The sequence below is a fragment of the Hemiscyllium ocellatum genome, chromosome 25 (genome assembly GCF_020745735.1).
Source record: "Hemiscyllium ocellatum isolate sHemOce1 chromosome 25, sHemOce1.pat.X.cur, whole genome shotgun sequence".
Taxonomy (NCBI): Eukaryota; Metazoa; Chordata; class Chondrichthyes; order Orectolobiformes; family Hemiscylliidae; genus Hemiscyllium; species Hemiscyllium ocellatum.
The window spans coordinates 40,309,785-40,334,543 of record NC_083425.1 but is presented as its reverse complement, the minus strand read 5'-3'; the positions used below and the strand labels follow the sequence as shown (position 1 = coordinate 40,334,543).

Genomic DNA, 24,759 nt, shown 5'->3' with positions numbered 1-24,759 from the left:
GTGGTTTGTGTCTGGAATGAACTTCCTGGGGAAGTGGTGGATGCAGGTTTACTACAATATTTAAAAGACATTTGGATAAGTACATGGATAGGAACGGTTTGGAGGGATGTGGGCCTGGAGCAGGCAGATGGGACTAGTTTAGTTTGGGATTATGTTTGGCTTGGGCTGAAGGGTCTTTTTTCCGTGCTGTGTGACTCTATGACGATGACATTGTGAGAGATGTGGATAAGGTGAATAACCAAGGTCTTTTTTTCCCACGTTAGGAGAATACAAAACTAGAGGGCATAGGTTTAAGGTGAGAGGAGAAAGATTTAAAAGGGACCTAATGCAGAAGGTGGTGCATGTATGGAATGAGCTACCAAAGTATGTGGTGGAAGCTGGTAAATTAAAACATTTAAAAAGCATCTGGACGGCTACATGAATCGGAAGTGTTTAGAGGGATATGGCCAAATGCTGGAATATGGAACTGGATCAATTTAGAATATTGGTTAGCATGGACAAGTTGGACCGAAGTATCTATTTCTTAGCTCTATAACTGTGCGACTCATGACAACTACGCAACCACTGTTGATTGCTTTAGAACCTGTTTCGTCCTTTAGTGCAGGCTCCTCTTAGCTTGACGACATAAATTACTTTGAAAACAGTACAAGCCAAAAACAAAAATGGTCATTCTCTGCAGTACTTCAGATAACTTAGGATATGTTGTTGATCATATCGTTTTATAAGTATTACATCTGACAGGGTCCTCCAGCTTTTGAGAGAGGGACTTTGTGTGATCTACTCCCTTTGATTCAGGCTGATGCAAATCGACATTAGAATGATTAGTCATGATGACTGGAAACTGACCTGAATTGCAATAGTGTACTGTCACTTTATTGCAATTAAAGTAGCCTTGCAGAAACCTGATGGGGAAGTCACACACCTTCAGGACACAGCACAGGTTTTTATGAGACCCCTTGATAAGTCAGCTGAAAAGGCAATGTGATTAACAGAAGGGTCAAATTGCTTATCAGAGCACCAAGACATCTCATAATATCCTTCAAAGGAACACCAATCTGCTTGACCCTAATCTTGTCCACTAGACCTGACAGCTTGGATATAGTTGATTTAAACTTGTATTTATATAGCTCCTTTCTGTCTCAGGAGTTTGGCTGTACAGCATTTTACAATGTCATGAAACTTGTGTTGCAGGAAATATGGCAGTCATTTATCACCAGCAAATAGTACAGAGGTATTCTGTCTTCCCAACCTTTCTTTGCAAGTTGCTGATCATTCACGTTATAAAGGCAGCAAATAATGGAGTAAATCAGCACTGTGGACATTGACCTGACTTTGAAGGTTCAGTTACATTGTTCTTGTGCCATTAGTTTGTGAAGCACTGTTGGCAAGTACTGCACATTTTGTATTGTAATGTAGGATCCAGCAGGTCCTGTTGCTTTTTTTCCTATCCCCAGTAAACACCCTGCTCTGGCAGTTATATGATCCCTGCAGTGACATCAAGTTGTGAGTTGTTAGCATATTTTTGCACAATGTACTGTGGCTGGAACTTGCTCACACAGCCCTCTGCCACAACCCCTTCTCCCCCACGTACACATCAGCATAAAAAGATTATAATTATTGTACTTTTGCAACAGATACTTGGTGTCTGAACATTTGTGGCAAGACTCTTGAGAATTTTTCTATTTGTCCTTCATTTGATGTGGGAGTTCCTTTGTTGCTCATCAGTAATTGCTCCTGGGAGAATGGCTTGCCAGGCTATTAGTGAGCCCATAATCTTGCTGTGGGACTTGAGTCACATGTAGGCCAGACCAGGTGAGGACAGTAGATTTTCTTCCCTAAAGGACAATAGTGAACCAGATGAATTTTTACAGTGATTAATAATAATTTCATGGTCACAATTACTGAGACTAGTTTTCAGTTCCAGCTTAAATGAAACGGTGTATGGGAAGAATGTGGTTGAAATGGATGATCCACAGGGGAGGCTTATATTAAAATCCTTTAAACTGGAATTTTGCAAAGTGCTGTGTTACCTTTGGCATTAACAATGGTTTCTGAATTTCTGTTAAAGTTTCAACATGAGAGAATCTGTGTGGATGTTCTCCTCTGATGTTAAAAATATGCCACAAGAGGTACATGTATTAATGCAAAATCCACATCACTACTAGCCTTTAATCTGTATGTTAATAGAATTTCATTTGTGGTTGTGTGATGCTGTAATTAAAATAAGAGAACTTTGATTTTAAATGGACACTATCTTTGAATTGTAAATAAATAATGTTTATATAAGGTTCCATTTCAAACCTGCTGCTCTGTATAGTGTTGCCATTACAAGGAGACCTTCAACTCTTTAGTTGAACCATAGCTCTGTGTTGTAGAGTGGTTTCACTTCACAATTGCATCAAACTGCTAGGAGCACATTCCCCCGTTACAATGGTGTCTGTTTCAAAATGCTTTTATTGGCCATAAACCATTTTAACATGCCCTGATCAACTGATATTGTTATCTCCAGTGCATCGGTGATTTGTTGAGGAGTGCTGTCTTTTGAATTTTAGTTTTCTGGCCACACATGCATGGTAACTTAAGGGATCCAGCTTGCACATCCCAAGCAGGGACCTTAAAGATTTTAGGCTTATAGGGAGCAGTAAACCTGAGGTTGGAAGGGTGCTATCTAAATGGAAACTGTCTCATTTTAAATATGGACTCTCAGCTCAGCCTGGTACAACGGGGCATCCTGCAGGAGATGGTCTGACTACTACGTCTCTGAATCCTTGGCTCTGCATTTACCCATGACAAGTTGAACATCAGCATGGAGTGAACGTGCTTTGCACAGATAGCAAATGTGGAGGTGAATGGTGTAAATGAGTGTATTGTGATTTAAGGTGGTATCTAGGATGTCATTGTTTTGCATACGCAATGTACTTCAGCAAATGTTTTAAAATGCTGTTTTGTTTATATTGTGTACTCTATAAAGAAACTTCTTCAGGAAGAAAAAATAAGAAGGCAGAGTCAGATTGAAGATATCAATACATCAATTAATAAATTAAAAGAGAATGTTACTTCCATCAAGGTAAGTACCAGCCCATCCATTTGCAAGCAATTCTAACAATTTCCCTGCTCCTTATTTCAGTTCTGTCTGAACCTGTAACTTTCTCTTCTTCATCCAGGAAACAACATTCCAGGTGAGGTCTGACATCGATAAGCACTTTGGTGATCTGATTAACTGTATTAAAGAATCTCAGAGTATTGCAACAAACATTATCGACAGTGAGGAGGCTGTCGCCTTGGCCCAAGCTGACAGTATCCAGAGCTGGCTGAACCAGAGGTGCAGTGGGCTGACCAGGAAGACTGATGAGATAGACCGCCTGTTGAAAGCTGACAATATCCAACTCTTGAAGGCAAGCCCAAAATTGAAGCTATTTTCAGATTTGTTTATTTTGCAATGCGTAAGATTAAGGATTAAGAGATCAGGAATGTTGCTTGGGCAGTTTGAACTTCATGTTTAAATTGAGGAATTCCATTGTGCCTTTTCAAACACCTGAAAAATAAATGATTACACTTCCTGTTCTGATGAAAAGGCATCAACCTTATGTTGTAGCTTTGTTTCTCTCCGCACATGCTGCCTGATGTGTTGTGTTTTCAACCGTTTGTAGCATTTTTCTGTCCTGGTTCATTTCCAAGTTCAGTCATCTGGGATCAGCTTCCTTCTCAGTGAAGATTTCTTTATGGAGTTGTGCACTCTTCTCTAATAAATTTACTTTAAATGTTTATTAGCTACTGTTTTTATCTCTTATTTCTTCAGGCTCAAAATAGTCCTTTGTTCAAGATTTATCAGTAACCACGTCTCATTTCTTTGAGTTTGTGTGTTGCCTTATCCTGTTTCTAATGGTGTTCATGTCATCAGGATATTTGCCATCTCTTAGCTGTTAGATGGTTCCAGTATCTCTCCTTAATTAACATTATTTTCATACTTTGGTTTGTTGTTGTCATGTCTCTTCCCAAGGCCTTAATTCTAGTTTTTAAACTATTTGTTTCCTTTTGTCTGTCCTTAATTAATTACATACATGTGTTGGCTCCACGTCTACCTTTAGGTCTATCCTAATTTCTGACTTGCTCTATTAAATCTTTAATGCTCAAGTCCTCTATCAGTCTTTAAGTTTTTCATATTTATGTGAAAAATATTTATTCTACCTAATAGGTTATGCTTATTTTTCAGTCAAACCTATGTTTCTCAGTGTTATTGGATGTGGGCTGTCCAGTGGAGCATAAGGCAGTTAGAGGTTTGGTTCCAAACTTTGGCTCAAGAAAAAATTCTGTTTCTCTGTCCGTAGATGTTGCTAGGCCTGCTGGGTTTTTCCAGCATTTACTGACTTTATTTGAGATCTCCAGCAATTGCAATGTTTTGCTTTAATTTATTTTAAAAGCCTTGTCCTGTTCACATACAGCAGCTGGAGCCTTGACATGACACGCTATGTTTCAAGGCTGCCACTCATGCTGAGTGCAGTATATTATATTGAAATGAGCTGGTTTCTGGCTGCAGCATGTGTTGCTGGACCTCTGGATCTGTTTGTTCCATGGGCCAAACCTATATGGAGACTACCTTCCACAGTTATCTAGAAGTCCTTTCTGATTGTAAAGGTGCAAATGTTTGGAGATGATGTCCAGGCCATTACATGCCAAAACTGCTTCTGTTGTCTTTGCAACTGAACCCCTGATCTTTGGTGCCATTCACCATTGACAGAAAGTCCACATTTTATGTAGCTGAGAGAAAGAGAGGTCCTGATCAGGGAACAAGACATAACTACTCACTTAGTGGTGTCGCATGATCTGTGGAAGCAGCAAAGTTTCACTTGGCAATGAACCAGCAATGTAAAAGGAAGCATTGTGTGGTTTCCTTTGTCTTGATCTTGTGCCCTACATGTTTTATATGAGGGTGAGTCATGCTGAGGAATCACTCTTGTGATGTCTTGCCTTTCAGGAGTTTCAAACTCTAGAAGCAATAGAGATGGATCTGGTGTTACCTACGTTAGACACAGACATTGATAAGCAGCTCTCCAGTTTGAAGAGCATCGTTCTCGAACTGACTACGAGTATTATGCAGCAACTGCAGGAGGCCCACAAGGAGAAGCTACCTGCAATCAAAGAAAATGGTTTGCATTTTCTTCAGTTTTTCTCCAGGGTTAACTCTATTTCTATTTCCACAGATGCTGCCAGACCCCCTGCATTTCTTCAGGACTTTTTGTTTTTATACTAGAACTAGTGGATTCAGTTTTACTATTTAAGATGTATGAACATTCAATAAGATCATGCCGTTCAATAGGACCTGTTTGTGCTCTGAATTCCATATTCCCGTCTACCCCCAATGACCTTTGATTTGTTTGCCTACCTCCATCTTAAAAATATTCAAAGACCCCGCCTCCATCAGAAGTGAGGATAATTTTGTTTTTCTCAGGATCATGGTCTGAGGAACTTTCTTCCCCAGAGTGTGGTGGAGTAAGGCTCATTGAATATTTTTCAGGCAGTAGTAGATAGCCCGTGACTCTCATTAGTCAAGAATCTATCTGCGGCAGGCAGGACAATGGAGTTGACCAGTCATGATCTTTTTGAATAGTGGAACAGATTCAAGACGCTAACTATCCTATTCCTAATTCAAATGTGTGTGTGTATATATATATATACTTCCTTCTCCAAACCTGAATCCAATTTTATTCCTTTATCCACTTCCTCTTTCTGAAGAGTCTTGCCTGACATCAGTTAACTCAGCAAAGACTGGGATCTCCCTGGTGTCTATTATTCTATGTATAACAAGTGAAATCCTAATTACTTTAAGCTGCCATTTTGAAATTTGTGATACATTCAGAAAGGAGGAAAGCAAAAATATAAATGGACAGTTTTGAGCTGTGATGATTTTAATGCTGAAAGTCATATCATTTTATTCCCTTTGGCAAACTGCATTTGTACTGCATAAACCAAGATCTCATTGTTGGATAGTGTTTAAAAACTGTATTCTATTTTTCTGTATTTCTGTTTGTGGATTGAAATTGGAAAATGACTTTTTTTTTAAAGAAACCAAGGATTGTGGTTGTAATTATTGCACTTCTTAAAAATGAGTTTCTGAAGCTCATTGTAAGCTGTGTTTACACTGGTGCTTTGTACAAGCAGTGGGGGAGACTGTAGACAGGCGTGCACCTGGGCTGTGTACAAGGTAAAATTAATCTGCTGGTTGGCTCATGGAGTTGTAGGTGATAAATGCCGTCAGCCTGGCAACAACAATGCAATTAACTGTATAGCCTGTAGGTGTGAACAATACCAACAGATACCTCTCAACCTCTGGAAGAGGAGATCGGTGTGTATTTTTTCTCCAGTAGAAAACCTGAAATCTAAAGAAAGCCAGTTATTTTCCCTCACTAGTTGCTGTAAGCTGTGGCTTTCTTCAAGAACTAAGAAAATGTTCAGTTAGTGTACCAATTACCCGTGCCTCCTGCTAAGAATTGAAAATGACCTGGAGAAGAGAGATTGAAGAATAACATGTTCAAGCAAGTGAATCCTGTGAACTGGAGCCATTGAACTAAATTCCAAATTTCTTCCTTCTACCCATAACACCGATTTTTTTTTTTTAGTGTCTGCAAATAAGTGTATAGGAATGCTTTAGAAAGTTAGTGTTTTTGGCTGGTTTAGTAGCACATCAACAGTTTATAGTTGCTTATCTGTGACTAGAATCTACTTATTTGTAATAATTATCATGATTTGGAGGTGCTGGTATTGGACTGGGATGGACAAAGTTAAAAATCTCACAACACCAGGTTATAGTCCAACAGGTTTATTTGGAAGCACTAGCTTTCAAAGCGCTGCTCCTTCATCACAGCCACCTGATGAGGGAGCAGCGCTTTGAAAGCTACTGCTTCCAAATAATCCTGTTAGACTATAACCTAGTGTTGTGTGATTTTTAACTTTATTAGTAGTTCTTGTTAATTACAGAGTCTTGGTCCATGTTTTCTGTCAGCCTGGTCTATCTGCCAGGTAACTTGGGAATTTTGCATACGTTGATTAAAACTTTCATGATTCCTGTGGTGGTGGAGCTTGATTTCTGCAATGCTGTCCCAATAGGACATGGCTATAGTCTAATGATCATTTTGCGTACTTTGGAATAGGTTTCCTTTCATTCTCCTTATCTAATGCTAATTTATTGCATAAAACATTGTAGTTTGTATACCACCCTGAATTTCTTTTCATTGATCATTATAAAATGTTAAGTTTTCAGAGTTTTTTGATCTGAGTGTATTATTTCTAGCTCATTCATCGCAATTGCAAAATCCTGTCCTTTGCTTTTGTATTTCCAAGACAGATGTTTTGCTGTTCGGCCTCGAGATCGTTTTCATGTTATTGAATAAATTTTTTTCTGATGTATTTCAGGTCCCTGGGCTAATAGTCAACCTCCCAAATTAAATCAGTCGTGCAGTTCAACAGCTGGAGCATCTTCCCAAAAGAGTAAGTTTGCTTCGGATTAAGTGACGTGGAGGTGCTGGGTGGACAAGGTCAAAAATCACATGATGCCAGGTTATAGTGCAATACAGACCATGTATTTTAGGCATGAGTTCTTGTTTGGAGTCTGTGTCGTTTATTTCTGAAGTAGGAGTTTATAAAATGTTACATTGAGTACAAATTGAGTGCTTTTTGAACAAAATAGAATTTATCTGCAAATACAAACCTACAAATACAGATTTACAAATGAGTTGTGCGTATCAAGGTTCACAAATACAGGTTTTACTGGAATATGAAGATTTTTAAATAGCTATCGGAGGATGTTTCTCCTTGTGGATGAGTGTAGGACTGGGAGCACAGTTTAAAAAGGATGTAATCTGAGTTTGGAAACTGCTTGCACATTGACAGCAAGCAGGAGGTGAAGCTGTAATTGATGAGAATCTTGAGCCAACTGTTAAAAGAATTTGACTAGAAAGTTTTTGCCAGTTATCCTGCTTGTAATATTCAGTGGAAAAGGAAAGGCTTGTCATACTTGTGTGTTGAATAGTGGTAGCTTCATATATAACCTGTTTGCTGTTTCAGTTGATTTCCAGTCCGTATCATCCGCTAGTCTTGGTGGCACTCCTCAACCTTTAATACCATCTATCCCTCGAGGTTTTTGGTCAATTCCAGCTGCTCCAGTAACTGGTAAGGGATATATACAATAATTGGATATTTGATGAACATTACCACAGTAGATTCCTACTTGATGTTGACTCAGTTAATGTTGCTTCACTGTAATGTCAGTCACCAAATAGAGACTATATAGCCAAACAACATTGCAGCGTTTGTCGTAATGTCATTTAATACTGAGTTCATGTTCTCTGACCTATCTGATCCACTGGGAATGTAGCATCTTCTTTCTGCTGTTGGGCTTAATGCATCACCACTGAGGACCTCCTTTGTTGCTCTTCTACCTATAACCTCTACTCTCAAGTGGTGCTATTGTCCAAGTGCTCAGAGTCCACTTTCACTATTTGAGTCTTGGTTAGCCTGCAGCTCTTCTGTTCTCTCTCCTGCCATTACACAGCATTTGGCCACTCTAAAAACCAGTCAGTGTAATTGTTTTAGATTTTATTTGCATTTATTCAGTATTTCTTTATTATAAATTGATTTTAATGGTTGTTTGACTTGGGAATTAATCCATTAAGGAATATACAATATTTCACTTACAAAATTTCAGGAATTTATTTTTGACAAAAGAAAAGTCTGAAAGACTGACTACAGTTTGGTCTTCATTGTTATGGGAGAATCAGGTTCACTTAACATTGTTTCATTTAAAACTTCCCTTTTCAAGAATGCTATTACAAGATTAAGTACAGAATTACTGTAATGATTTATGAGAGTGGATCATTACACTGCTTTGTGCTACTGATTTTAAAATTTACCTCAATTTTTAAAAAATGGCATGTGAAGATGGTTTATGTCTGTACTCTAGACTGAAGTGGTCTCGTGTATGCAATTTATCCTTAAGTGTGCTCTCACCTGGCTGAATGATCTCTGATCTCTGGTCCAGTAATTCTAGTTAACTTCTCAATGTATACATCATCCATTTGAGCAAAGTAAATAGAAATTCTGCCAAATTGAGTGCGTTAAAAAAGGATAATACTACAGATACCAGAAATCTGAAATAAAAACAGTAAATTCTGGAAAAGCACAGCAGGTCTGGCTGCATTTGGAGAAAGAAACAGAGTTATTTTGTAGAGTCAAATGAGTCTTCGGAGAATTAAAATTTTATTGGGCTTGGTATTATTTGCTGGGCGATGTAAATCCAGAAATCTAAATAACGTTCTGGTTACTTGGTTTGAATCCTGTCACGGCCATTAATGGAATTTGAATTTAATTAAAAATCTGGAATTAAGCGTCTAATGGAGACCATGAAACCATTGTTAGTTGTCAGAAAAAAAATCCATCTGGTTCACTAATGTCCTTTTGGGAAGGAAACTGCTATCTTACGAAGTCTGGCTTACATGTGACTCCAGACCCACAGCAACGTGGTTGACTCTTAACTAGGGATGGGTAATAAATGCCAGCCTAGCCAGCAATGCCCTCCACTGTGAATAGATTTTTAAAAAAATGTTACCTGTTTCTCTTTGCACAGATGTTCCAAGATTTAGTTCACATTTTGAGTTTAGTTCAGGTTTCCAGCATCTATTGTATCGTCCACGCGAGTCACTGCTGTATCTTTTCTTTAATTTAAAAATAAATTATTGTTTATCTTAATTTTAATCCATTAACTTTATATTCGCTTTCTAGAATTAAGCCATATTTCATAATATTGTGACCCACTTGTGTGTACACTTGGCTGGTGCTTCAAATTGAATAAGGAGGAATCTGGATCAGTGTCAACCTTTGTAGAATCAAAAGGAATATGTAACCAACAAAGCACATTAATCCTCAGCCAGTCTTTGCTGCATTGGATTCATGTCTCATGACCGATATTTAAATTTTAATCACAAGGTTATGATGTAAACTTGCATTTGAACATGCAAATATTTGTTCAGTTATATTGGATAGTAAGATGTAATTCCATTAAGCTCAATGCTAGTAATTGGACTGTATATTGAAGAAAGATACCGTGTCCTGATTCACCCTGCTATCAACATACGTTATCACTTTCTAATAATCGTGTTTGTAATGGAATCTATTTGGGTGTGAACTTAGCATGATTTAATATGTACTGCCTGAGTGGTGGCACTGCAGTTTCATGTTGCCAACCTTCCACCTTCCAGTCCTGTTGAATTTCATTTCAATCCACTTTGCAATTCACTGTACATTTTGTCGCAGTATGTAAAAACAATGACCAGATCATTGGCTTTCAATTTTATCAGCATGAACTAGTTCAGTCTACATTCTTTCACATGAAGGTCTCACTCAACTTTTACTACTTATATGCAATGTTGCAAATGCGCATCTAAAGAAAATATTACTTTTTTTTTGACAAGGTCAGAGATGTTAGATGCAGTAATTAACTTTTATCCCATTATTTAAAAACTCTGACTCCTGAAAGCCCCATCCCTAATTTATTCTGGTGTATTTAGTGAGGAATTCATAGGTGCATATGCTGATTCTGCAGGTGTTTGTTTCAATACTGAGTTTATTAAAGAGGACTCCAGCAACTCGCCGTGTGAATGAGTGAAGTAAATCTGACAACAGCTTCCAGATTTGCACACTTTCATCTCTGATGTGTGTTTCTGAGAACTTGGTGCCAGATTTGTCTCGTCAACATAATGAGTGCTGTTAGCCTCAAGTTAAGTATGAATTCCATCCATTCATACAGGTATAAGTATCCCATGCACCTATTAGATTTTAAAGTTTGTTTCATGATTTTTAAAAAAATTTGAACTTTTTGATTTTTGAGGAGGAGAATTTTTCTTTTACTTTTTTCAGCTGATTTCCAGCCTGTGTCAAATCCTACTCCGCATGTCACCCATCAGCAACCTATAATCCCATCCCCAGGCCTGTGGGCGATGGTAACTCCTCAGATAAATGGTAAGTAGCTCTGCAGTTATTAATATTAGCCGTTTATGTGCATGTAATTCAGCACCAAGATTACAGTAAAAATGGCAGGAGAGTGGGTTGCGCTGTCAGCAGAATATGAGCCTTTCACCACTGGGTACTCGGTCCAAATCCATCCTAGCTTGATGAACAGCAGTCCCAAAAATCTACGTGAAAGTGTCTCAACCTTTTCGACTCAGTCCCTAATGGGCATGAGCTCAAAGCTTCCATTTTGGCTCTAAATTGGCAGTCTGACTGAGACAGATGGTTTGATGGCCGATGTGAGAAATGGAAAATCTCAAACTGGTCTTTGAGCAGCATCTTGGTGAGCATAAGATGTCACTGACTGGCTAACACCAAATGGCTTTCTTTATATTAAATGCTTAAAAAGCAAACAAAACATTTTTCTTTGCACTCTGCCATCTTTTGTGGATTGTCTGCATGATAGCACTGCAGAGATATGCTTTCTGTTGAAGTATTGATGAGAAGTATTCGGTATGACAGAAAATCTATCGTCTTCACATTTGGGTTTATGTTTTGATGTGTTTGACATTTGTGTTGTCAATAACCGAATATAATGAATGCATTGTGTTCTTCAAATGAAATATAATAAAGTGAAACACTCTTAGCATGCTCCACAAAACAGGAGAAGTGTGATTTTGAGTGTCACTCTGCTTAAAATATGTGGAAATATATAGCTTATCCAGAGCTGGTGTAAGAATAAGATCTCATTCTTTGGTCTTTTGAAAGTGGGGAGAGGAAGTTATGTGAATGAGCAGTAGTGGTTTTTGAAGGAGTTTAGCACAAATAGCAGAAAAAGCACGCAAAGTTCATCAAATCCAGTATGTCAGCATTCACTCTGATTTACACATGTTTTGACGCAAGCTTCAAGCAGAATGTGAGCAACAGTCTTTGAGAAAGAAATATCGAGGCAGGGTTTTCAAGCTGTTGAGCTATCTCTGCACCTATTTTTAATTAAATGTACATGGATATGCATTGATTTAGAAAATTTAATGTTTTTCACAAATGTTATTGATAGAAAATATTTTAAAATATCAAAAAGTGATATTCGTGTTAATTTTTTTTGTCTTTTAGCTGCTTTCCAATCTTTGCCGAATGATGCTCATAGGGTCATGTCTTGGCCTCCTCCAACCTCCATGACCAATAATCATAGTCTTCGGGGATTCCCAGACAATCAGCAAAGAGGTAAGGATGGAAACATTCTGTTGAAGAGTGAAATGCAAGAAGAGAGTCACCTAACTCACTTCTCAACTTCCGGATGTAACAAAGTGCTTTACATCCAAGGGAATGCATCTCTGGCATTGCTGTTGATATTTCAGAAACATAACTAGTTTGTGCAGAGCAAGATCTGTCCAACAACGCTGAAATAATGACCAATTCATTGACTTTATTTTGTGAAGCTGGTTGAAGGTTATATATACAGCAGGGCATTTATTGGTGAGGGCTGAAGGGAAGTGGATGGAGTCCCCACCCTTTTCCAAAAGAGTGCCTAGAAATCTATTCTGTTGCCCAGTGAGGCCAGATGGAGCAGATTGAAAATTCTAAACTGCACCACCCCAGTTTGGTTTGCTGCACTATTGACAGCCACACTTTCAGCTGTGAAAGTGAGGACTGGAGATTAGAGTCAAGAGTGTGATGCTGGAAAAGTACAACAAGTCAGGCAGCATCCAAGGAGCAGGAGAATCGGAAGGGCTTTTGCTTGAAACATCGGTTTTTAAAAAAAAATTTTTTGTTTTTTTTTCCTGCTCCTTGGATGTTGCCTGGCCTGCTGTGCTTTTCCAGCACCACACACTCAGCTGCTTCAACCCTAAGCTTTGGGATTTCCTTTCTAGTGATGAGAAGTTAATAAGATTGGAAGAAAAAAGGAGCAGTAGTAAGCACTCAACCCTTTCCACGTGATCTGCTATTCAGTACAATCCTGACTGATCTCATTGTGGCCTTAAACCCACTATCCTAACATTCTCATAACACTTCATTCCCTGGTTGATCAATAACCTGTCCAAATCAGTCTTAAATGCATGTATTGACTCATACTCGTGCTCACATCTGGGAGGGACGATCTCAATGACTTATGATTCTCTGAAAGTAGAAATTCCTCCTTATCTCTGTATTAAATGAAAGACTCCTCGGTTTAAACTACATCCTTTAGTTTATACGAGGAAGCATTCTGTCAGTACTTAAGCTCCCTCAGAAGCTCATATATGTTTCAATATGACAAGGGAGCATTTAATAGAGGAGTTCAAAATCATGCAGGAAGTTGCTTGATTAAGTGAAGGAGAAAGTACTTTGAATAGTAAAAGGGTCAGTAACCAGACAATACAATTTAAAGTAATTGGCCAAAAAAAAAAGCAATTGAGATATTTTCATGCATGGGGTTGCTATAGTCTGGAATGCACTCCTTGAATGATGATGGGTGCAGACTGAAAAATTGGATTAATTATTAGGAAAGGATTTGCAGAGCAATGGGAAATGAGCAGGGAAATAGGACTAGTTTGAATTGTTCTTTCAAAAAGTGAGTGCAAGCAGGATGGGCTGCATGGTTTGTGCTGTTTAAATTAGTAATTCTGTGCCAAATGGCTGGTTACTTACACTCACACTCTCTCTCTATTCCTTTTAAACTCATTTCTTAATACATACTTCTGTTTTCAAGCTTTGATAACCTGTCTTAAGATTATGTCCGTTCGGGATTAGACCACACCACTCAAAACATTCTTGGACAGGCAACCCTGACCATAATTTTGCAATTTGTTTCGGTAAGTGTACAGTAAAAGTTACCTGGAGTAACTTAGCGAGGTTGACTGCCAGGTTATAAAGCGGACAAAATTTTATTCACAAAATTACACAATGAAACACACAGAACTGAACAAAGAACCTCTACAGAGCTCAGTCTATCCAAGCTAGACTTAATTATGCTGTTCTGAATATACACAACAGTCCCAGTAAACAAACCCTCTTTAAACACAGTAAAATGAAACCAAGGCTTCCAGGTCGAAGTAGAAGGGCAGAAGGAGAGAGAGTTTAGCAGCCTGTTTCCACACAGGTCCACAGCTGAACTCCCTAACTAGTTCTGAACTGAACTGCTCAGCTGGAGAGCTGGCCAAGCCCCCTTGACTTTTATAGCTGAAAATGGGTAGCTGGAAAAGCGCAGCAGGTCAGGCAGCATCCAAGGAGCAGGAGAATTGACGTTTCGGGCATGAGCCCTTCTTCAGGAATGGATTCCTGAATAAGGGCTCATGCCTGAAATGTCGATTCTCCTGCTCCTTGGATGCTGCCTGACGTGCTGCGCTTTTCCAGCAACACGTTTTTACCTCTGATCTCCAGCATCTGCGGTCCTCACTTTTTCCCTTGACTTTTACAGGTGACTTGTAAAAACATAAAAGTTTCGGCAAAAAGTCTAATCTGTTTATGTATAAACAGAAATGCCTGTCAATACCCTTTTGTCTCCGGAACTAACCATCATTACAGAGCCTGGCCTGTTTATGACTCCTCTGAAAAACTCCCAAGTGCACAGTATCGTTGAGATAAGGACCAGCTTTGTGACACCTCAGATTGATGTGAATTGTTTTCTGATTATACTCCTGTGAAGTGCCCTACTTTACTATGTTTACAAATGCTGTTTTGAAAGTAACAGTTGTGTGTGTGTGTGTTTAGATGTATTTCATCCATCTCATCTTGAAGCAGTCCTAACTTTTCGAAGCATCCTGAAGATCCATGAGAAGAAAGATTTTCCAATCTTTGAACTCCTCTGAATCACAACTTCTTATCCCTAAAAATATAAACCTTGTATTTTAGGTATGGTACTGAGTGGCCAGTACAGTATTACTCCATGCAGAGCTCCTCTTGTCCCGGCATTGCCTCAACCAACTCGGGTTAGACGCCAGGTATAAGCAACCTTTTTGTAATAAGCTTTGTTTCTCAGCATTTCGATTTGTTTTCTTGCATTTCATTTGGTTCAATGAAATACTTCATGTAGCACTCTACATTCAAGGACAATTCATAGTGTTTAATACTTGCATATATGACTGATGCTGCGATGTGACTTTACTTCAGATGAATCTTGAATATTGCTGCAAGCAGAAGCACATGCTGAAGCTTTTGTCTTGTACATGTCAGGACACATTCAAAATCACAAGAATTTATACAGCTGGAGAAAAGTGTGCTGATTAGTTAGCAGATCAACTCCAGTTGAGGCATTTTCCTGGAAGAAGCAGTGGGGAACTGTAAGCTCCCCATTCTGCTGGCTAATTTTGAAAAGGCATTCCTTTTGATTACAGAAAATGGCTGCCTTGTGTATGAATGTTTAGTAATTTAGTTCCATGTTGTTTGCTTGATTGAGTATCTTAAATTGGTCATTGGTTAGCACACTCAGAATTATCCAACAAGTTGCCTAATCACAGAATTACATCCAAAGGTAGACATTTTACTTTATACCGATTCACAAACTACAATTTTTAAGATCAGGCAATTGACTTGAGTGCGTGGGCAATATGACAGCATTTAAAAGGGCACCTTTTTTTTGTTTTCTCAATGACTGGTCAGTCTCCTATGGCTTTGCATGAGGCACGATTAGATGGAGTCTAAAGAGTTGTTGGATAGGTGATGAGTGAGCCAAATCCACAGGTGTATTTTAATCACCAATTTTGATACTTCATTTTGTTATTTTTATATGTTAAATTCATACTTTTTTAATATTTAAAATATAAATAATATAGAAATTTGCGAAGCAGAGTTGGTTGAAGTACATAGTGAGTGAGCAGGACAGTTTGAGGTGTTCCAGCACCACACAGGGATGGGCGTAGTGTTCACAAGCCCTGTTTATGGGAAATGTGCCCAGGGATGGAGAGTGGGTAAGCGCAGACATGGAGGGGTGACAATGTGACGACCAGAAGTAGGACATTTTAGATAGCAAGTGTATATAGACAGAAGAATTTGAATATATAGTATAGGAGATCCTCAGTTAGCTTTACCACGTTCAGCTCAAAGTGCATGTGCATATCATTGGAAATGAAAGGTCTGCAGATGTTTTTGAAGAAGGTGAAGTCCCTGAAAAATGGGTGGAGAAAGGGTGCTTGGGTTGCATTGAGTGATACATTGTTCCATTTGTCCTGTATTTTCAAAGTTGTTTGCACAGCTTGACAGAAGGTGCCATTGGTTTGGAGAACCCAGAGAAAAATGCACTGCCATCTTTATAAAGGGCATTGTGCAGTATGGCGTATGTGCGGTTGGCCAGTTGCATAACCTGATTAGTATTCCATGAATTCTCATACTGTTTTTTTTATTGCAGCAATCTAGTACATGTGTTAAGGAGCAGGAACCTCTAACAGCTGCAATGCTTTCGGCACTTCCATTCAAGGAACAGAAGCAGCTGTTGGGTAAGTGAAATTTACTCAATCCAGAATATGTTATCTTTCAGTGAAAAAGAAGAAGTTGAATAGAAGCTGTCCATGATAGTGCCTCATCACAGGATAAACCCAAACTATTTAATCCCAGCCATTTTACAATCTACATGGTTTAAGCCCCCTTTTGCTACAACAATATCTGGAATTTATGAAGTATTTTTAATGCATTAGAACCCCTCAATTGCAATATTGAACAAAATTTGACACCAAGCCATATAAAAGTAGGTAGCATGAAGCTCAGTTAGAGGTAGGTTTTAAGATTATCTTAAATGAGGAAAGTGAGGTAGAGAGGCAGGGATACAGGGGAAACACTACACTGTATGCCTTCCTCACAGCAGACTCCATAATATCTACCTGACCTTACTATCCTATATTCTCTTTTCCCTTTTACTGCTTTCATTTTACAATTTATCCAAAACATTCTTGATCGATTAACATAAATATTGGAAATTTATCAGGTGATATTATCTAACTAACACTGGTCCATGGAGAAAAACCCAACACTGGATCTGAAAACATATGGCATTAAAGTTATGTTTATCTATTCAACAACAGCAATTTAAATTTATTCAGTACTTTTAACACACTGAAATGTCCCAAAGCACTTCACAGACATCAGAAAATATTTCCTCGTGTGATTTTTATAGTGTGTTGGAGACTGAGGGGTGACCTTATAAAGGTTTATAAAGAGAGATATGGATAGGATGAATAGGTAAGGTCTTTTTCCTAGGATAGGGGACTCCAAAATTAGAGGGTGTAGGTTAAGATGAGAGGGGAAAGATTTAAAAGGAACCTGAGGGTTAACTTTCTCATAGAGTTTGGTATGTATCTGCAACAAGCTGCCTGAGGAGGTGGTGGAGTCTGGTACAATTACAACATTGTAAATGGCATCTGAATAGAATAAAATGGCCTTTACTGTCACTGAATGAGTGCAGTGAAAAGTTTGTGAAGTTGTTGCTTTGACGCCATCTTAGGAACGGAGCACCTAAGTGTTTTTTACAGAATTGAAAGAGTGAAAAAAAATGTTTAGCATAGGAATATAACGTTTTAAAAAAGTGCTCAACTTACTCAAAGTCTAGAATAAAAATAAAAGCATCTTTAAAAAGTACTGAAATTATTGTCCTTTTCGCTGAGCCTGTACCCGTCTGACTTCAGGACATGAGGCCTCGTTGCTTCCACGACTCTCCTCCTTCCGGGCTTCAGCTCAGGACTCCCCTCCGGGACCTGTCTCTCGGGTCTGGGCTCGGACTGCATGCTACACTGGGCTCCTGTGGGACCTGTCTCCCAGGCTGGTCTGGGTTCGGACCGGATCCCAATCTGGGCTCCGGCCCATGACTCACGTGTGTGAATAGAAAAGCCATAGAGCGACATGGGCCAAATGCTGACTAATGGGACTAGTCAGATTGGAATGTCTAGTTGATGAAGATGTATTGGATGGAAGGATCTGTTCCCATGCTTTATGAATCAATGACCAAATGTTTGAGCAACAAAGTAATTTTAAGAAATATCTAAAAGCAGGAACATGTGCCAGAGGAGTGGAGAGGTGTAAAGATATGTGTTCCAGGGGCTAGGACTTTGCTGCAAGCAAGGTTGGAAGTGGTAGAGCAATTAAAATTGGAAATGGACCAGATTTAAAGTATTGCAGATGTCGTGAAGGGGTGTGGAGATTGATTGATTGATGTTAACTCTTCGTCCCATGTTCACCAAATTTGAGCCAGAGACCCTTACACAATGAGTGGATTTGTTCCTGCCTGTTAATTAAACTATCCTTTTCATTGGGTTTCTATTTCAGTGTATTTGGTTCCACCATATGTGTGAAATATCTCACAAAGCACATGGAACAAATGAAAATTGTAATCATGGGAATGTCATTTGGCAAAGTGAGATTGTCTCCCCGGTTAAAGCACCATGGATGCTGCTAACTGTGGAGTAGGGCTTAAAGTGAAGAAGGAAAATACCTGCAGTTGGCATTCCATTTTCTTTTAGAAGCTATTTGCCAAATTGATTTCCTCCACTCCTTGCCTGTGTCTCACAGTCTGGAGGATTGCAAATTACCTCCTCCAGAGCTGAGCAATTCCATGACCAAAAGTTCAGATCTGAATTCTGCAGCCCTGCCACATTCAATTGTAAATACTGGTGGACAATTGAACAACTAACTGGAATAGGAAACTCCACAAATATTCCCAACCTCCTATGATGGGGGAGGCCAGTACATCAGTGCAGAAGCATGTCTATTCACCTTTACCCAGAAGTGCTGAATGGTCATTCTGCCTTGGCCTCCCCTTCTGGACCCCAGCATCATAGATATACCAGTCTTCATTGAATTTGATATTTCACTGAATATTAGTGAAACATACATTGACACCTGTAATCCCTGGTCACTACAAAGGCCATGTACCTGACAATATTCTTGATGAAGAGCTTTTGCCTGAAATGTCAATTTTCCTGCTCCTCAGATGCTGCCTGACCTGTGCTTTTCCAGCACCATACTCTCGACTCTAATCTCCAGCATCTGCAGTCCTCACTTCTGCCTAATATTCCTGAAATACTAACTCTGCTACCTAGACGACAAGAGCAGGAAGCCACACACCACCCTGACTTTGAATTATATTGCCAATCCTTCCCTGTCACTGGGTGAAAGTCTGGTGTTTCCTCCCAGATAAGTGTGGGTATACCTACACAACATGGAGTGCAGTCCTACAAAGAGATGGCTCACCATTACATTTATAGCAGCACTAGATGAGCAATGAATGCTGGCCTTGCATGTGATGCCTACATTAGAAGCAGTTCAGAGAAGGTTCAAACTAAAATACCTGGCAGGTATGAGCTGGTTTGAGAGGAAAGGTTGGCAAGCCTAGTGCAGAACAGTAAGGTAACTCGATTTAAAGTCCTGAGGGGTCTTAACAAGATAGATGTGGAGAGGGCGTCTCTTATGAGAGAACCTATAATCCTGGGTGACTGTTTAAAAATAAGGGGCCACTTATTTAAGACCGCGATATAATAAAAAATAGCTTTCTCTCCTCCGAGTCAAGAGTCTTGGGAACTCTCTTCCCAAAAGGCTGTGTTCTGGAATTTTTTTAATTTTTAGAAAGATTCATGATGGGCAATGTTGCTTCTAAACTTTCATTGACTTCTGAAAGCAACTCGGGTAGAACCCTCGGGGAAACCTTGGAGTGTGGCCATACAGCTTAGAGTGAGCGTTGTACGGGGTTGAAAGGTTATTGCAGGTACCAGGAATGTGGAGTGGTCAGGTCAGCCCGATCCTGTGGAAAAGCAGTGTAGGCTAAAGGGGCCAAGAGACCGACAGCTGTTTCTAATTTGCATATCAAATAATTTTCTAAAATGTAGCTAGGAAACATGAAATATTTTTGCCTTTTGCTGCAATAGTTACATTAAGACTAAGATCTACCTCTGTCCTGCCGATACATTTTCAGGTGAGCGTCTTTTCCCCTTGATAAAAACCCTACACCCTTGCATGGCAGGAAAAATCACTGGAATGCTGCTGGAGTTGGATAATGCGGAACTGCTACGGTATTTGGAGTGCTCGGATTCCCTTCGGTCAAAGGTAACATTAAAATGGAGTACAAAACCAGGAATTGCTGGCAAATCCTCAGCAGGTCTGACAGCACCTCTGGAGAGAAAAAGGGAGTTAACATTTCCGGTCCCGTGACTCCTCATCAGAACTGATTGATTGTCTCTCAGATTTTAAAATGGAATAGATCAGAATGGAAGGGTGGAACCTCCTGTGGGTACGATTTCAGTTCTTTGCAATAATCTACAAATCAAGAAAGGGCTATTGTTAAAAAAGACTAAATATTTAATTTATCACCATGACATCTTGAGTGATGTCATATGAAATAATTGGGATTGCACATTTTAAAATACTAGTCAGAATTAAGATATAGCAAAGTAAATCAGTGAGTGAACTGAATATGGGAAGGAAAATGGTTAGTTCAAAAATTAATGGTTTCCTTTTTGTTTTTACCATTGTTATCTGAACTCCAAATGGCTGCACTGATTTTTCTAATTTAAAATCAAGTGACTTGTTACATCTACCACTGAAAATAATTCCACAGGCCAATTAGTGTGTGTTGGGGGTCCTCTTCCTGCCTCCATGTGGTCCCCTTCCTCGCTCCGCGGGGTGGGGCTGGTCCCCTTCCTCGCTCCGCGGGGTGGGGCTGGTCCCCTTCCTCGCTCCGCGGGGTGGGGCTGGTCCCCTTCCTCGCTCCGCGGGGTGGGGCTGGTCCCCTTCCTCGCTCCGCGGGGTGGGGCTGGTGGTGGTCCTGCTGTTGCCTTTTTTTTTTAAAATTGCTCATGGGATATGGGTGTTGCTGGCCAGGCCAACATTCATTGCTCATCCCTAATTTCCCAGAGGGCGGTCAAAAGTCAACCACACACTGCTTTGCATCTTGAGTCACATAAAGGCCAGACCAGGTAAGGACAACAGATTTCCTTCCCTAAAGAACATTAGTGACCCAGTTGGGACTTTAAGGCCATCAACATTAGTTATGTGGTCACCATTGGACTGTTTTTTTTATTGAATGTAAATTTCACCATTTGTCATGGAGGGATTCAAACCCATGGCCCCTCAACATTAGCCTGGAGTTCTAGGTTACTAATCCAGTGACATGACTACTATGCCCCTTCCCTCTACCTATGGTTTTCTGATGTAAACAGAAGATTTATCTGTTCTTCTGGATATATCAGTTGCTGGGTTGAATTTTTTTTAAAAAAATGCTGCTGCCTGTGTCACCTGGACAGTCAAAATCAGCACACAGGTTTCAACGCATGCAATCGGGAGAGAGACAGGAGGACAAAACAGCTTTAGTCATTTCAGCATTTAAGTTGCTTGTCCTTTTTCTATAGATAAAGCAGTTCCTTAAAATACACAGAAAGCTAATAATCATATGATCTGCCAGAACTGCCCTATGATTCACCGAAGGTCATGGCAAGTATCTTCCAATTGCCTTATATATGTGACGAGGTCAAATTTGAGCACATTCTAGTGTCCCCAAAGTCTCATTGTCCGAGTAAATATTAGTTTGTCTCTAACTCATTGACTACACCAAAATGCTGTGCTGATGGAATAGGAGAAGAGCCCTCATTCTCGCTCAAGGCGTCTGTTCTTAGTGTAGCTGTTCAGGCAGGTTGTCTCCTTTTTTGAAGTGTTTACAAAGTAAAAAGTATAATGGTGTAATGTGTAGCCATCTCTGACTGAGAGTTCAAATTACTAGAACACGACTTTGGCCTTTTTATTGAAAAAGATATCCATTCGGAATTTTTAACCAGTAAATTTCAAAATCATTTTTTGACATAAAGCATAATTTCATAACCAGACAATCTTGACTTTATCAAAGGTAAATGATGGGAGGCCAGAAGCAGGTAGGAATAGTCAAGTCTAGAGCTAACAAAGGCATGGATGAAGGTTTCAGTAGCAAGGAGAGGCTGAGATGCCGGTGTAGTTCGGGCATGGCACAGACATGTGACCAGAAACTTATTCCATCGGCAGATACGACACCAAGGCTCTGTGCACTCTAGTTCAATCTTAGCCAGAGATTGAGATGGATTAAGAATCATAGAATCCTTACAGTGTGGATGCAGGCCATTTGACCCATCGAGTCCACACCGAATCTCTGAACTACATCCCACCCAGACCCATTCTCCCCTACCCCATCCCTGCATTTTCCCATGACTATGCCTCCTAGAGCAGATATCCCTGTACACCTATGGGCAATTTATCATGGCTAATCCACCTATCCTGCACATCTCTGGACTTAGTGGCTGGGCAACAGATTTTGTGGCAGTGACCAAAGACAATAGCTCTGCTTTCCAAAATTTAGTTGTAGAACATTTCTCTTGGTCCAGTGCCAGTTATTGGTAATTTATATTGATGGAATTGGACTATATATAGATTAATACTAGCCATGTTCCCCACTCCTCCTAACTGCATTCACCAGCTTGACACCAAAATCATCAGATTTTAGGGTTTTATGCTGATTCATGCCATGGCCATTGCACTTTTAGATATTGGAATCACTGCCATGCTACCTGTGGGTTATTTATAAAGATAAATTCTTGTTAGTCAACTGAAACGATGATCCCTGTTACTGAAGCTAAGTAAATTGAGAATTCACATTATTGGCCTAAGTCATGTGGAGACTTCTGTTTAATTTGATTAATAATTTTAAAGGTAGGATTAAAATATCTCTTCTGTCTAGTTTACCATCTTTCTGGTCTGTGGTTCCACTTAGGTTGATGAAGCTGTGGTGGTTTTGCAGAGACATCAGGCTCAGAAAGACTTCCTTCAGAAAGCAAATGTGGCTACCTCGAAACAGAAGAAATGAGTTGGTGGGACAGCTGTTGCAGTCAGAGTGCTGCAGTTTGCACCAAGGAGCTGATGTGTGATTAGTTTACTGCAAGGTCTCTGCTGCAAAGTGGATTCACACACCACTCTTGCATTTCCACAGTTTGCAGTGGTCGAAATCTGATGACTCGCAGGTGAATTTGGAAGCCAGTTGACGTTAATCAGATATGTAGCAAACAAAAACTGCCCATTGTCCAGCACTGGTTAATGCTGGATTCTCAATCTCACTTGGAGAGGCCAGGTGTATAACTAAGGATGGAATTATCATGATGTACTGGGAGATGTTTGAGACCGGAGTTAAGATACACTGTTGAAGTGCAAAAAACACCAAGCCTAACCCTGCATTAAAACTGAAAGTGCTGGTACTGGATGTGATAAAATGAAAACTTGTACATTCCCCAGTACAGAAATTCTTCGTTTTGACTAATTCACCTTTAAAAATGAGAATTTTTAATAGATGTATATATTTTTTTGAAAGCCATAAGTAGAATCAGTTTTTTTTTACTTTGACCTTTTGGCTGTGGCACCATCATTCCTCAGTACAAAACACATTTTGTAAGTACAGTTTTAAGATTGTTTTATACTGTGAAATACATGTTAGTATTTGGAGTCATAAATTTTTGTCTGAGTCATTGGAAGGTTTCCAAGCATGTGTAGCTGCACAGCTTAGAGAGAACATTGATGGAAGTGATTTTCCATGAGTTTGGCCAATTAGTAGCTAGAATTTGGCCATGCCATCCAATTAAGGAGGCGGGCAGACTTTCAAGTATGCAGACTTTGGAATATGTAGCTATTTTTCTCACAACAGAAAGAGGGGCAGCAGGTTCCCTCCGTCCCTGTCTTTTAAAAAAAAATTGTAATAGCCAATTTGGCTAGACATGTTTGATTATTTCTGACTGGGATAGAAGCTGCAGAGTCTCAGGCATGGAAATGCCCAGAATATTCAGTGCCAGTATACGCCAGAGCAACTTTGTTCCTTTCCAGGTTTCCTTTTATTGCAAAGTCATTCCATTTAGAACTTACCGTCCATCAGTTACACAGTTGTCAGCCTCCAGTCTGATTGCTGCGGATGTTTTGATTAACTACTTTTTTGGTTAACAAACGGATGAAAAACCCATATAATTGTGTCATCGAATTGAACTGAGCTCCGTGGTTCTGAGGTACTCGGGCTGAATTTTCCCACAATGTAAGCAGGGCAGTGTCCTTTTGACTATTTGTTTGAACAATTGTTGGGATGCTGGGCCTATCAAACATTAAATGTTTATGATTACAGTTTGTGAAACAAAGATGCCCAGGGTATGATGTGAATGCTTTGTACTGGTGTTTGTGAGATGCTAATAAATTATTCTGAATACTTGACCCAATTTTTCTGCTAAATGGAGACCTCAGCAGCTGTACTCAATGATAGCATAGGCACGGAAATATTTTTCGCAAGGTAAGTGTGTGTTTTATTGTCAGTCACATATTTGTACCCAATGCTGCCTCTGTGTGTTTATATGAAGTGTGATTTATTTTTAAATAAAATATGTATTTGTTTGTGAGTTCATTCTCGTGGGCTGTGATTGATTCAAGTAAAACATTTTGCAGTCTCAGGGTGTGGGCCGTACCTGGCAAAGCCTACATTTATGCCCATTCTGTAGATGGTGCCTACTGTAACCGCAGTACTCCAGTGATGGAGGGATTGGATGGTTACATTGGTGAATATTGCCCTAATCGGAGTACTGGTTTGATCTGAAGAGTGTTGAGATTTTTGGGTTATTGCATCATCCAGGCAAGTGGAGAGTATTCCATCACGATCCTATTATGCTTTGTGAAAGGGTTTTTTTTTTTGGGGGGTTGTTGGTCATGAGATGAACCATTCACCACAGATTCTGATTCTAACCTACTCTTGCAACTTTATGTATAGAGCTGGTCTAGGGTGTAGGTTTGCTCGCTGAGCTGTAGGTTTGATATCCAGAC

At 39.6% G+C, this 24,759-nt stretch overlaps 1 protein-coding gene across 2 annotated transcripts in view; it reads left to right on the top strand.

Moving 5' to 3' along the window:
* The window catches only part of LOC132827841 (E3 ubiquitin/ISG15 ligase TRIM25-like), a 34,554-nt gene extending 10,235 nt beyond the window's left edge, over positions 1–24,319 (top strand). Inside the window, exons 2-13 of one of the 2 annotated variants that reach the window (XM_060844589.1) lie at positions 2,972–3,067; positions 3,165–3,395; positions 4,976–5,147; positions 7,411–7,485; positions 8,062–8,166; positions 10,909–11,010; positions 12,112–12,222; positions 14,830–14,918; positions 16,322–16,409; positions 19,871–20,001; positions 21,303–21,384; positions 22,688–22,770. In XM_060844589.1, coding sequence (XP_060700572.1) covers positions 2,972–3,067; positions 3,165–3,395; positions 4,976–5,147; positions 7,411–7,485; positions 8,062–8,166; positions 10,909–11,010; positions 12,112–12,222; positions 14,830–14,918; positions 16,322–16,409; positions 19,871–20,001; positions 21,303–21,347 — 1,245 coding nt within the window. In that variant the 3' untranslated portion in view covers positions 21,348–21,384; positions 22,688–22,770. Of the gene's footprint in view, positions 1–2,971; positions 3,068–3,164; positions 3,396–4,975; positions 5,148–7,410; positions 7,486–8,061; positions 8,167–10,908; positions 11,011–12,111; positions 12,223–14,829; positions 14,919–16,321; positions 16,410–19,870; positions 20,002–21,302; positions 21,385–22,687 lie in introns of both variants that reach the window. The other variant, XM_060844588.1, reaches the window with a different exon arrangement.
* The last annotated feature ends 440 nt before the right edge of the window (positions 24,320–24,759 follow it).